A 15,020-nucleotide genomic window follows, 5' to 3' on the forward strand; every position below is an offset into this window, starting at 1 on the left:
CAGATCCTCAGCTGGCACAAGTTGCTCAGTTCCACTGACTTTCACACAGTGATAACAATTCCCTTACTTTGAAGCTGAACATCACTGACCACCAGCATCAGACATGGAGAGCAGGCCGCATTCAGCGGCCTTGCACTCCCTGCACGTTCACTTCAAAAGGGTGTTGAATGCCAGCTCTCCTCTTTCTGCAGGCCTACCACTAACAACACTGTTGACCATTATTGTTTCTATTAAGCAAACACCTAATACTCTTTATCCCTTTAGTGCAATTCATTCCTTTTGAACAGGGTCAAAATGGCCTTTTTTTTCATTTATCCACAATGATTATTGAATGTTATCAACATAAACATGCAGTTCTCTGTAAAAAACACAGGAAATCCCTTCATCTATATTGCCTTCGTTCAATTGCCTAAAAACTCACGCATGATAATTTATCTGAAACGGCTAAACCCATAACTGTAGATTTCTATTAATTTCTAGATGGAAGAATAGACTATACAATGGGGGTACATTCTCCTTATGGTTTAGTCTCATTGATGTTAACCAAATAAAGCCTATACACTGAAAAGATCTTCAAGACTTAAAAGTCCTATTAATTTTCAAGTTCACAAGAGGGATTTACAAAAAAGTGCAAATTTCTATGATTTGTCAAAAAATTATCACTGAATATGACATACACATTCACAGTGTCAATGAGGCTTGATCTTGACATGGAGCTAAAAACTGATTGCATAGTCTCTGTGAACACAGAACATTCATGAAAATTATGATCTTGACCTCTTATTAACATATTAACAGATTAGAAAAGCAAAAAAGCTTTTAAAATCCAGCATATTTTTTTTTTATCCCTATCTATTATGATTTGCTGCTGCTGGCAGCTCCCAGACTCTCAGTGCTTAGTTCTCAGGAACACCGTAGCAAAAGAGAGCTGAGGCTAAATTCCTGTTCCTGCGAGTTCTGCACCAGAGGAGACTCACATACATGGTAAGATGCTGCCCTGGAACTCCTCTCTTGTCTCTAGCTTCTCTGCCATGGAAACAAAAAATATCCAGCATGCGAGACAGAGGAGTTTCAGTCTTCCACTGATGGAAATACCATTTATAAGAAAACTCCAAGCATCTTGGGGTCCATCACATCTGCACAGTGAAAAACTCAGCCCTTCATTACGATGACACTGGCATTACCCTGGTAGCGCAGGTACTTACAGAATGGAATGATATACATCAACAAACTAAACAGGACAGAGCTTGCCTCATACAGATCTGCCTAGCTCTACAGCTTCAGAGAAGCAGCACCTGGTTGGTTTTGGTTGGTTGGTTGAACATTGCTGCAATAAAGAATGCTATGGATATGCACTAATCCTGAGACAGCTTGTCAAAGACTAAGGGAACAAGGGAAATGGCCTACACACAAAATCTCCACAGCTGAGTTTTTCTAGACATATGATATTGTACCACTTGGTGAACACCAGCACAATATTGGTCCTGTGTACAAGCCTCCTTCTACTACTTAACATAATGAAAGAAAACTTGCAGAAATTCCTTTTTACAATCTCTGTGGACTACAGAAAGACACCCGACCCAACCTGCACCTCCCCGTCCCCGGTCAAAACTCAAAACCACTGATCATCTCTTACTTACATCCATAAATTCCACATTGGCTTTCGGACCAGTGGTCTCATTAAGGATCTTAATGGCCACAGGAATCTTTACAGTTTCTCCCTCAGGGACCCAAATACCCTAGAGAGAAAGAAGGAAAAGTGACAGAAGACTAATAAGACAACAATCATAAAAACTTCATTCAGAGTTACAGTTCTTTTTGATGCATTGTCACATTATGCAGATCAGTTATGAACGTCAGAACCGAGAGCACACAAAGCTATAAAGCAATAAAAACCCCACAGAACTACTTCTTACACCAAAAGTAAACACTTATGTAAAATGAAAGATCTTGCATCAGTGAATGTCCTCATCAGGCCCCCTTGATCTTCTTGTCCACAACCAGGTTTCTAGAGAGTAAAGTCAATGATGCACATATTTTTTCCACTGACTACTGGTTCTGATAAAATTAAACAAAAATCTGGATTTGCTGTCTGGATTCTGATGCTGAACTCACTGAAGCTATCAGGAAACTCTCAAAACCGATTATCATCAGGTCATACTACCATGCAGGAACAGGATACTCTGAGAACACATCTTTAGAGTGAAACATTCAGGAGTTATTTCTCTAACTAACTCATATCTGAGAATTAAAAGCTTAGATGGCTAGACAGTAAATTTTAAAATTAAAATTCACAAATTGTGTGTCTCTCGGGCTACTTTTCCATCCTTCTTGACTATTGCTGTGTTCTTGGCAACCTCATGGCACCCATCTCTGTCATTTTATTATTGTTTCAGTATACTCAAATTGATTATTCAAAAACGTATTCCCATGACCTTGTAGCTGCTAGTGACCTGGTCTGTATTTCCTCCATTTGCTCCTCAGTTTGAAGACAGATGCAGTCTCTGTCCTCCTTCAGTGCTCTGACCTACCACCTTGATTTGGCAGGTTTGGGGTGCTCCCAAAGGGTTGGGTGATTGGTTTGACTTGCCCATTAAGCCCTACTTCATGCCTTTGAGATTTGGACATGACAAACAGATCTTAAAAATAAGTAAATAAATAAATCTTTAACGGAAGTAGTTTCTCCCTTGTGGGTTCTGCTCTTACATCCTGGTTGTTAAAAGGTGCACTGACATAACTCATCTTTTCTATTTAAATGGAAGAAACAAAAAGTATTAGAGTTTAGCTAACAACAATATTGTTTTCAAGGCGTTATTACTATCACAAGACCCATGTGACACTTGCGAAATGAGAGACAAAGTTTATCTAGCTTCCAAAAGCGTACTGTAAAGTCATTACGTAAGAACAGAATGACAAACTGATACTGCATTTTAATATCAAGACAGCCCAGCTCGTGTAGTCCTCTTGCATGCAAGAATGATTGTGGTTGACGCACCTTTTCTCACCCCGAAATAACATCTGCATGTCTGATTAAAACCGGAGTCAACATTTGAGCGTGAAGATGCACTCCCCCCACACAATTCCACTATCCTGAGTTTCCCAGATACGTAGGGCTCATGAACCCATCCACAGTACAGGGTGCTTTGCTGCAATGCCAAACTTGACTGTTCAAAAGTTACCTGAGGAAACTCACTGCTGTATAGTGAAGACTCTTACCTTGTATACGGTTCCAAAGGCTCCAGAGCCAAGAACCTTGACTCGTTTCAGCTCAGTTTCCTTCAGTATACGAAGCTGTGCTTGGTTGGGTGCTGTGCCACTTGGAGTCAAGGGTTCCACAAGCTATGAAGGAAAAGCCAACAGTCTTAAACATTTGAAAATGTGAAGACCCATCAGAAATTCATACCGAAAACAATCAATCCAACTAAATACTGGAATAAGACAGTGGTGCGGTCTACTGACCACTGACCTGCTAACTTGTGGAGGGATTTCTGGCCTTTAAAAGCAAATGAGCAATGCTATGAAACCAAGAGACCAGATAAAGAAAATCCTCACTCAACATGTAATAGTTTTCACCAGGAATTGCATGACGGAATTATGAACTGGAAATTGAATTGGTGTCACAATAACACACCCAAGGACTTTTGCTAATGGAGGCAGTATAAATATTTTCTACATGACAGAAATACAGCATTTATTATCAGTGCACCACATTCTATTTTTGCCCATTTTAGTGTCTTTTAAGTTGGTCATATTTCTTTTTAATAGCCCTGACTTAATGGCTCATCATGTTCTTATTCTGATTTGGGGAAGGGACTATTTTTCTGAACTTCTGTTAGACGACACAGGAGGAGAGCCTTAAGGAGAAAACATCTTGTAGCAGACCACTAATTTATAACAGCTACTAATTTACTGCAAAAAAGGCACAATTAAACAATATGCTCAAGATGTCCCAAGAAACTTTGTAAATGAGCCACAATGGCACATTCAGTTTAAAATGCTTCCAAATCCCAACATTATACCGTCTCTGCCACAAAAACAATGCTGCTTTAAAAATATAACAAAAATACATGAAAAGGACAATACTCTAAACAATGAAAAATAGTCTGTTCCTTTACAGGATGAGGAAAATAATTCAGGGCTACTTCTATTAAAATTGGTTTGCAACCACTTCAGCATTTCAAAGTTGTCTATTTATTAGGTTAAATGCACCATGCTCTGCAGTTTCAGAACTACTTTTATGGCTCTTTGGGCACCATGAACTACTTAATCAATTGACCAGACTAAAAATTCAGGTAAAAATACTGGTATCTGAAAATTATTGGGGTAAGAAAACATAATAAACCCAAACAGCAACAAGTCAGGTTATCACAGAAATAATCTGTGAGCTGTACTTTTTTGAGAGTGATTTCTCTTTCCTCCTTTCCACTTTAGATGTCCAGTACTTGCACTGTGAAAGAAAGGTGGTTTTCTCTAAAAGCAAAGCAGGCAGACTGGCAGTACGCTTCTGTATTTTCAGTTTGTGAAGGGTGAAAACAGTTTCGGTGCCACCATCCACCAACCCAGGTATGGCAGGGACAAGTGTTGTGGGGTCTGAAAAAGCACTTGCAGCTGCAGAAAGAATAGGTCTGCTAACAGTCTCCACCTAGGAACAGAGACTTTAGCTGAGGCTACAGTTGCTTGTGTGTTTATCTCAGGATGCTCCTGATTTAATCTTCAGTTTCTAAGCCAAGACAACAGCTTCCCCACACGTGACTTTGTGATCATGAGGATCTTTTTTGGTCTTCAGAAGCCACGAATCTATGTATGTACAGAAAACTAGCATCTTGAAATGGCTTCATTCATTCCATTAGTTTAGTCCTGCAGAAGTTAGCAAAAGGATTTCTACAGACCTCTCTGGTAACTGGACTGAAGACCCTGAACACCTTTAATATAAAAGCACAACAGCTCTTTTCAAATATCCTGTGAGAAGTAGCGCACTCTCACCTCAGTCTCCAGGAATCTTCGCAACGCTCTCTTCTTTTTAATGCTTTTGCGTCGAACATACACGGCAAATGTCAGGCCCACAATGACGATGATGAAGAGGCCACCAATAACTCCCGCAGCAATCAGAGGGGTTCTAGCAATCAGAATCAGAGGCTTTATTTTTAGGTAGGGTGACAGACCAAAGAACGGTTGGGTACATAAAACACAATCACTTGGAAAGCTTATTAACTACCTTATGACTACAATTTCTAAATCAGTCCAAATGGGAAGTCAGGGGAAACACATTAACATGTGGTATGACTTCTCTTGTTTTTAACCAATATACCAATTCTGCTTTTTTCAAATCGCCATGCACATGTGAGGAGTTGTGTGGACAAGGAGACATAACATGCACTTTGATGGCAAACGCAAACCTGCAATGGCAAAATGAGGATACAGGAAACTGCAGTTTTCCTGCAAGAACTTTAACTATGCTTACTCTTTGGCTCCATCTAGATCAAACCATGGGCTCATGCGCTTAGGGGAAAACTAACAAAAAACTCCCAAACTACCAATACGATGTGCCTTCCTGAGTAGGAAGGAAGTGAGAGGCAACTTCAAACATGGTGTTTCATAGACCAATCTGGAGGCATCACATGCGTACACCTTCCTCAAGTAGAGAGTATTTGTATTCGAATAACGTAATTCACAACTAGAACCACGCACCCTCTTGGAACTACTGGTTCATTATTATTACACACAAACATTTTGGTCAGGGGTTACGGTTGCACCCATTTGGTTTTGCTGTGGCTTTTCAGCATAGCCAAATTCCAGACAAAAAGACTGGTGTGTTGGAGCCAAAAAACTCCTGTGAACAATGCCAAGCAAGGCTCAGCTTTGGCACAAGACCTGTTGTCCCACCCACTACTCCTATAACTCCTTTCAGCATTCCAGGCTCTTGAGCAGCAGGAGCTACAATTACCAATTTGTTTTTCCATAGTGATAAGATATAGCAGGCTGGCATCATGGTAGATACTATACAAGCACAAAACAAAAAGACTCTCTCAGAGAGTCACTCTGTTTGACTTAGGTGCCCACATTTGGACATCACCTACACAGTCAGTGGAAGGAAGGCTCCCCTCCAAAGAGAAAGTCGAAGCGACCGGTACTCTGATGCAGTTTTCTTTCTCTCCCTCCTCGCTCCATCTCTAAAGGGTGGGCAGCAGCCTCCAAACCAAAATCTTAAATTAGGCATTTTCACAGCACACCAGCAACTTCCCAACATGAACACAGTCACAGCATTTAACATCCCTCCAACAACGGCTGGACAGAAGTACCCAAATGGGTAAAGAGAGACAACATGACAGCTGCCGAGTATATAAATGGTGCCAAAATCACTGCCTGGTAACTACAGGAAACAGGCTAGCTGTTGTCAAGATTGTGGAAATATCACTGTTATGCTTTAACAGCCTGCGTTGGTTATGTCTGAATGATGATGAAAGACACGTTATGGCCATTAATAAAAATGTACCACACAGCTATTGAAAACTTAAAGGAGTCTCCCACAGAAATTGTAAATTGACATATCTGACCCTTTACTCTTCTTTTTATGTCCCAGCACAAAGGAGAGCAGTGGGAAGCAGTGCCATCTAACCTGGTTTGGTATGTTAAGGTGTGTCTACATTGCCACTGAGTACCCTTTTGAAGTCTGTATCTCTAAACTGTCCTAACTGTCTCTTGTCACTGCAGTGGTTCAGACAGATCTCAAAGTACACAACCTGGATTCATTTCAGACACAAACCAGAAGATGTATCTTTCTGGAGCGCACCCAACGTGCTCCAACCTCTAACTAGCATTAAGGTCCACAGGATCAGACTGGAGCTAACCCAAAGAAAAATCCCTTGCAGCAAACATAGTCTAGTCATTGGGACCATTACCTATTTCATCCTCCAGATCCAATCCTATTGTGTCACTCACTTCATGGTAACAAAGCCTCATACTCTACATCTAGTTATTAAAGCACTACTATCATGTTTGCCCAGGGAAAACACATTAACATTACACAACACTGTAAGATCTATTACAGTTCAAAGACTTTACGATGGAAACCATAAAGCCTGCCAATACAGGCAGCTGAATGTTGTCTGGCCGTGAAATGGAGTGTGATGTTTGGGAAATACAAGTCCAGTACCACCTACTCCTCAGGCAGAGACAATCCTTCTTCATCTACTTCAGCCTTAAGACATTGGTTACTCTGCTGAATTTGAGTGCAGAGCTCAGATTAAAGGACCTGGCACATCCACCTGGAACAACACACCTCTTCATTTGCATGTGCTTTCCATGGTACTGATGCAAGAAACTCTTCAATAGGCAATTACGAAAAACACCGGACATCAAAAGACAGTACTGACTAATGTTCTTCAGCAGAGGAATTTTTTTTTTTTTATGCTGTATGAACAATCATATAATTTTTAATGAACACCACCAAACCACAGGCTAACAAAACAGGCAGGAGATCTCCCAGCTTTAAAGTGCATATTAATAACTATCATAATAGCTGTCAAAATAAATAATTATAGTTTTATGGTACTGTGTACACTAAAAATGGTCCAAACGATATTTACATGATAGACTATAATAAGGAAACAGTTCCAAAGGAGACAAAACAACTAGTGAAGAAGAGAAAATGAAGTTACACATTCCTTGCAGCTCTTCTATTGTTATAGAGTACAGGGGTTCAAAATGAATCTTTATGATCCATGATGTCAACTCTCACTGACTTTAAAAGAAAGTCCCCATCATTTTTAGTAGTGAATCGAAAAAAAGCAAATACTTTTCAAAAACTTCACCAAACAAGCATTTAGTCATTAATGTGAAATATGCTGTAATTGCACCTTATGTCTGAATTTTCTGGAGCTACCATCTAAATGTACTACTAAGCAAGCTTAAAAAGGGAGTGTAAAAGGAATAAAATAGCATGCGAGAAAAAAAAGAAACACACTTAAATGCTAAACAAATAACTGAAATACAGGAAAAGTTCTATTTTCAACTCAAACAGTGATCAGGTGCCCTCGCTCCTAAGTCCACTGTCCTTGCATAACCATCGTGACAGACACAACCATCACAGACGGCAAAGGCAGGGACTGCATGCCGTGCGGCTGCTCCTCACTCTGCTACTAAGCTGAGCCCCAAAGTCAACAATCCTGTTCTCTTTGCTACACTACCAAATGAAAAGTCACTGCCTTCAGTGCTTTCTGGTATCATCGGCGCACTTCACTTGTTTCCAACCACATGAAGACTGTTCTCTAAGCCTAGTTTTCTGGGTGTCACCTACCTCATTTGGGTTATTTTTACTTTTTTCGTCAGGCTGAGTTTGCTTTTCTATCTATTCTGCTAATATCGTCAGTTCTCCTGTATAAACTCTCTACTATTTTCATGGTTGCAGTGTCTTATATTGAATACCCTAGTGAATTTCATTAACAGCCTGCTTACCCTTCTTTTACACAATTGTTAAGGTTGTTTAACATGGATCCTCCCTGCAAGGTAGCACGTATCAGAGATGTTGTTGAAGACATGAAATATTTCTCCCATTTTGTTTTTTCAATCCAATCTTGGTTTTTGCATATGCACCAAACCAACAGTTCAGCTTCACATACAGCTGGACACATAAATCTCCTTCTCTCTAGTGGCATTAATGGCTTAATCCACTCACACTTTTGTTACATTACTGTCCCATATCAACCTCTGTGAATGCAATTTGCTACATTTGCCCACCTCAGACTACTGCCCACTTAAAACTAAATCCATGAAAGTTAACAGCAGCAATGTTGATGCAGAGACAAAAATTTCACTATCAAAAAACTCCTTTTTGTTACAGGTATTTTTAAAAGCATGGAGGTCTCATTTCTCTATTAGGGCTCAGAAAGGCTAAAGGCAAGCAAAGAAAGGAAGTTTCAGGTCAGTCCTTCCCATCCAGCATAAATAACGAACAGCCAAAAGTCGATCCTAGCTCACACTTCTTTCAGCTCCACTACAAACCCACCAACAGGAAACTCCTGATACAGCCACTACTTTCTTCTACATGCTGAAAATCTACCCCAGAGGATGAAAACAATCTCTGCCAGGTGTTTCTGGACTTTCATGCTCATCAAAATAGACTGAGTAGTCCAACAAATATGGCCCCGAATCATAATTCAACCCCACATAATTAATTTGTTATCCCTCACCCCTCCCTCAGCTGAGGGCAGAATACTCCATTATTAATGACTGGAAAAGGTGGCAGCAGGGGAGGCAGTGGAGGGGGGGGTGTGTGTGTGGAAATCACAACATGCGAAAATTCCTGCCTTGTAAACTGGAAACTGTATCTGTGGCTAAAAGTTGAAAGTAAGATGCTAGCATTCCCTTAGGAGAAATGAATAATATATATTTCTTTTTAAACGTGTACTGTGTCTTCATATTTAGAAAGCATGCAATACTCACTCCCACACACCAGAATTGAGACAAGAAGTTCAAAGTTAATCTTCCAAGATGGACAAGGTGCTCAACAAATAGGCTCGTATCATTCCATCCACTCCAAAACACCTACAATTCCCATGGTGCTTTAAGACCAGATATTAAAGCCTAATTACTGATTTAGATGAGTACATGGTCTCATACTCTTGACTGGAAAGTGCAGCAGAAAGGGGAAAGGAAATAGAATTGTGGTCCATGGAGGAAAGCTGAGAAAGAACGCCTGTTTTTCTATCTTTGGCATTAACCCATCTAATACGATATGTAAACAAATTGAGGTTTGAAGCCAAGATGTTAGAGGGCTTTAAGTTCCTGCTTCTACCCTCCCCTCCTTTGAGTTTTATCTATATAATCAAACAGGATTCATTAGAACCTTGAGTATTTGCTAAGTAGTCGCTTCTTGTAAATTTTCGTTATCAAGGCATTATTTTTTTTCCTGACGGATGACTCATACGTTCGGCCTTCCTCATCCCTTCCATCAGTGTGGAGTTCAGCTGCCTTTGAAGCTACACTTTTAGAGATCTAACAGATTCTGCCAATCCTGGAATGATAATCTTAGTATTTTAAATATACAGGATAAACCACCAGACTGGGAAGCAAATTTGTATATATTTTACACAAATAACACTCCCCTGGCAGAGCTCTACAAAACACAACTTCCAGAGTGCCTGCTGTTCACGAAACGGTGCTCCCCAGGGGTGGGAAGAATTCATTTAATGTTGTTCACGTTAAGACGTGCTTTGCTTTGTATTTCTCTTTTTCAAGAACAAGGTTCCCTTCCCCCTTTCCTCACCTCATCTGAGGGCTCGAACACTGGCAAATGTCACCATTTATGTACAGATTACGAGTTTTTATCATGCGTAAACACAAATTTTAACTCACAGCTCATTTCACGATTACTACCGATTCCACATTTAGTCTAGATATGGGCAAACTGCATTCCATTGTACTGTCAACCTGCTGCAGTTAAACACTGCTGGCAGATAGTTCTAGCCACAACTTTTCAATATGCAAAATGACCACAATCTTGCAGTCCATGTCTAGGTCCATTCAGCAGTTAAACATCAAACACGGTTTTTGCTTTGGACAAGGCTAATGCCGACAAACAGGTATCTATAGTCAAAACTGATTTTCCTTACTCAGACTGGTTCCTGTATCCAAGTCTTCCTCAAGCAAGTATTTAAGGACATTTCTAGATCACTACAATGAAGTTTTCTGTATGCTCAAAGTTTTTTCACTGGCTTTGCCAAACGAGAAGGACATGTGCAGAACAGAGACTTGCAGTCTCTTAGCTGCCAATGTACCCCCTTTCCTTCTCCAGTATACCACTAACCAAGATGTGCTGTTAGGTTACATCAAAATGTTTAACATACGGTGACATCATTTACTGAACGTTTGCATATATTTTGATTATCACAGTGTTTACTGAAAACAAAACACCAACAAGATGCAAACAAATATATTATGTACATTCCTTAAATTGTAAAAGTGTGTCCCACTCATGCCTCTTTTTTTTTTTAAAGTTAGGATTCCTGTTTTCACTCAGCAAAACAAGTGAGGACAAAGAAAAAAATATTAAGTATAGTTTTGAAAATTAATATAACCTAGAATTCTAGACTTTAATCTGTATTGATTATAAATTTATGACATCTTTATTATCATTAAGCACACACACAATGTGTGCACAATGGATTTCTTCAAAACTAGTTTTAAACCTGAATGGCATAATTTAGGAGAACCACCACATCTCTGTTCTGTTTTCACCATAAATTACTAAGAACTCTCAATTTTAACTCCCTGTTAATACAGTTGACTGGGAATAAATACTGGAATCTCTGGAATTACAGTATCAATATGGAGGCTTTTCATGGGCTTCTCTCCCTATAAAACTGAAAAGCCCCTCGGACATTTCTTGCACCCCTGGTATTTTTAGGCTGAGATTTTTTCTCTTCTACCACAACATAAAAAAGGAATGCTATTGTTAAGAACTTGCACAGTGACTTTGTTTTGAGGCTTGTGCTTTAAGTAAACAGATTAATGTTCCTTGTAAAATATGCCAAGTCAGGTTCCATATAATGTAGATTGATTTATCTGTGACAGAAAGCCAGTTAAATCCTCTAGATTGGACTTGCAGGTGAGGCCAGTTCATCAAGTAAAAGAACAATCCTCTTTATAAACTTGTCATATTTCCCATTTTCTCTGGGAAGAGTAATATTTTGTTTTAAATAAAGAAAAGTAGACCCGTAATGACCATGGGCGCTGATGGACTGCTCTGAAACTAAAACCATCAACATTACCTCAAAGAGTTTCTCTCTGCATAAAGTATTCCTGTTAGAAGCAATAAACTCAGCCTGCTTCTCTGCAACTGGTTGCAGTCAACTGGCTCTACGATTACGTCTGTGTACATGAAATGATTAGTAAGAAAACATGCTTTTCTCAAACAGAAACATAAAGCGCATTTTCCTGTATGACATTATATGCTGAGAGACTGCTTTGTCTGGTGGCATCGCGTTCTATTCATTAACTATCAAACCTAAAAGTACCACAGAGCAGCACAGTCTGGGGCAGAGCACGTTACATTGCTTGAGGAGCTGAAGAAATACAAGGTAGTGCCCATGTCAAATCAGTAGGTAGCCCAAACATTCAATGGGAGCCGGGTCATATAGAGAATACAAATCCTAGCATAAAATTGGCCATTGAAACTGAGCAGGAACATTCTTGCACTCGGCAACAGGTGTTCAGGGCAGATTTTTGTAATGTTTTCTTCATTGCTACCTTCTGGGTTCTATTCTATGTTCTAGCAGACATGGGCAGGCTAATTACCTTCACCCCACGTCCTGTACAACCTCTCCAGCAGAAGGCTGAACTTGAGCTTAACTGGCTCAGAAATTATTTCAACCTGCCCTCAGCTTTGCTCCCACCAGTGATTGTACAGATGAGTGAATACCACAGTCAGTTTTCATAGGAATTCATTAACATTTCAGGTGGTAGCTTGATTCAGTCTAATGCATGCTGTTTTTTCTTTACAGTTAACAAACAATTATGTAGATAGGTGTATGTGCCAGAGTGCGGAAAAACAATCAGATCTCTGAGGACACGTATTCACAATGAATTAGACATTCACTATTTTGTTCTTCAAACTTTTTGGTACCCAGTATTTGGTACCGGACACAGAGGGAAATTCACTTCAGTTGGGTGATGAATCAAATCATGAAGAATAGAGAACAGGAAAGAATGTTCAGGGGCATTTTAAATAACCAACAGGAGGAAACCTGTTTTAATACTGTGCTCTTCCTTCTGCTATTATTTTTAAAACAGTTTCCAAATTTCACTAGTGAAAAGTGCTTGTAATTTACTTAAGTTCCAGGTAAGCGTTTGTTGAAATTGAGCTGTTCAACATACAAAACATCCAAGCCCATACACAATCACCAAGCAAAATCTTGTCTGTAGGACTGCACAGGTGGTTTGCCTACCTTTACGGGGCTGCAAGAGGAAGGCTTCTCTACCCCACACCCTTCATTTTTACTTCACAAATCATCATCTTTCTTTTGAAAATGCATCGATCTGCCTTTTTATACCTGCCCCTTTTGATTGTTTTTTGAAATGCCAGTCTTTCCTGAGAGTAATTGTTCAGAAGACTTAAGGATCACAGAGCAGATTTTTTTGTCTAAGTGGTTGTGAACACTGGACCATCTCCTGTTCCAGCTTTTAATCCTATGGGGGGGCCACGAGCTTTTCCTTTCACAAGCTCCAGGAGTATTTCATAGCAGGGAAGCTTCAAGGACTGTATTTGCAGATCAAGTCTGAGATTTTGTCCCGGATTCCCTCCTTCTGAAGTCTGTATGACTTTACGCTGCTTGTTTGTGAGAACAGATTCTGCACATCAAAGAGAGCCCGAACTTCTGTCAGATCACTTCTGGTCCAGCCCTGCATCTACACCCCCATGAGCCATCTCACCAAGGTGAACAAGCCTCTTCACGCGAGTGAGCAGTGAGACTAAGGTTCAGCACTGGACACTGGCAGAGGGGAAAACAAACAAACAACCCAAAAACCAACATCAAACCAAAATGGAACATGATGAACTGGTGAGAACAGAACTGTCACACTATGTTCCCGATCTTCAAGTTTCCTGTCACATCCAATCATTTGTTTTGTGATAAACGTAGAGCTTACATCAGTTTCAGCTGAGGTTTTTTAACAAGTAATGGCATTAAAGCATCTTTCGGACTCAAGTTTAAGATTAGAGTGCATTGAGGATGTGTAGAAGGATGTGTTCAGAAATACGCACCCATATATTGTGCATGTATTACATACATTCATACATATATACACAGAATTAAAATTTTTTCCTTCAAAGTCTAAATCAAAATAGTAACACTTCATTCTGCACCTATACAAATGTATATATAAATATAGCATTTGAGATATTTATTAGAATACTAGTAATGGCCACGATGCTGTTAACTTCAACATACAGTTTAGCTACTTCTCAGTTGAGTTCTAAATATGCAGAATTTATCTTTATGGAGTGCATTAAGGAATAAATTCAGCCGGTCCTCATAAATATTGAGGAAAATCCAAGGTAGGTAAAGAGCAGGGTATAAGGAATTTATTTCTTAGTATACCTGAAGCTGCTTTCAGATTTATCACTATTATTTTACAAGGATAGCATTCTGTCTAAATGCCCTACACAAATTATATCAATCATTAGAAAATCCCATTTGATTATGGGGGAAAAACTGACATAAAATTGAGATCCTCCTTCTGATACAAGGCTTACACAGGATCATCTCCTATACGATAACATGCCCAAAAACTCTTCTATGTCCGTAATTATCAGTTATCTCCCAGTAGTTCTTATATTACCAAGTGGAGCAGAAAGAAACTCTGGTGTATCTTGCAACTCCTCTTAATTCTAGTCATCATCCCACTTGCAGCATTTCCCCAGAGGCCATTCAGAAAAGTTCAACTTAGAAGCTTCAAACCCACCTACCTTCACTCCTCTCCTCTGCAACCACAGCCACCCAAAGGAATCTGTTGCACTTCACTAGCTGTAAAGCAAGCCATGGGAAACCAGTCTTTGTGACCATTATCCTCATCTTCTATTCTCAGCTCTACTGATGATTATTCTTTTTTTTTTGCATCTATGTACACACAGCAACCTCCTATCATCTTGATAGTCACAGATGTGACTTTACTAGCAAAACAGCTCGTGTCCATGGTAAGGATACTGCTCAGAGTAACCTAGACTCTGCAACAGCTGTTTTATTATGATTATTTTGCAGTACAGTATGGCCCACATAAAGGCAAATGATAACTTAGTAAAACAGCTCTTCCTTCACTCAAATTTCAGTATGATAGAATATTCTAGAATTTATTGCAGATACTGCCTTATCTATGCATCTTCCAAATGTTAAAAATACTCCTCTCTCAATAGCTGCGAAAGTCCCAGAACAGAGCAGGGCAAGCCTCTGGGGAAACTGTGATCCAGCTTAAAGAAAAGGAAAAAAAACCACAAAAACCCAAAACCTCTCTTTTTCCTTTTTCAG

The 15,020-nt window shown here is 39.6% G+C and overlaps 1 protein-coding gene across 1 annotated transcript in view; it reads right to left on the bottom strand.

Annotated features, from left to right (window-relative positions):
• The window catches only part of ERBB4 (v-erb-b2 avian erythroblastic leukemia viral oncogene homolog 4), a gene marked incomplete at both ends in the record, with an annotated part of 112,172 nt that overhangs the window by 22,017 nt on the left and 75,135 nt on the right, over positions 1–15,020 (bottom strand). Inside the window, 3 exons of the mRNA XM_009696912.1 lie at positions 1,641–1,739; positions 3,217–3,339; positions 4,984–5,116. Of these exons, the coding sequence (XP_009695214.1) occupies positions 1,641–1,739; positions 3,217–3,339; positions 4,984–5,116 (355 nt within the window). The remainder of the gene's footprint in view (positions 1–1,640; positions 1,740–3,216; positions 3,340–4,983; positions 5,117–15,020) is intronic.

The sequence above is a fragment of the Cariama cristata genome, unplaced genomic scaffold (assembly GCF_000690535.1).
Source record: "Cariama cristata isolate BGI_N322 unplaced genomic scaffold, ASM69053v1 scaffold9633, whole genome shotgun sequence".
NCBI classification, from domain to species: Eukaryota; Metazoa; Chordata; class Aves; order Cariamiformes; family Cariamidae; genus Cariama; species Cariama cristata.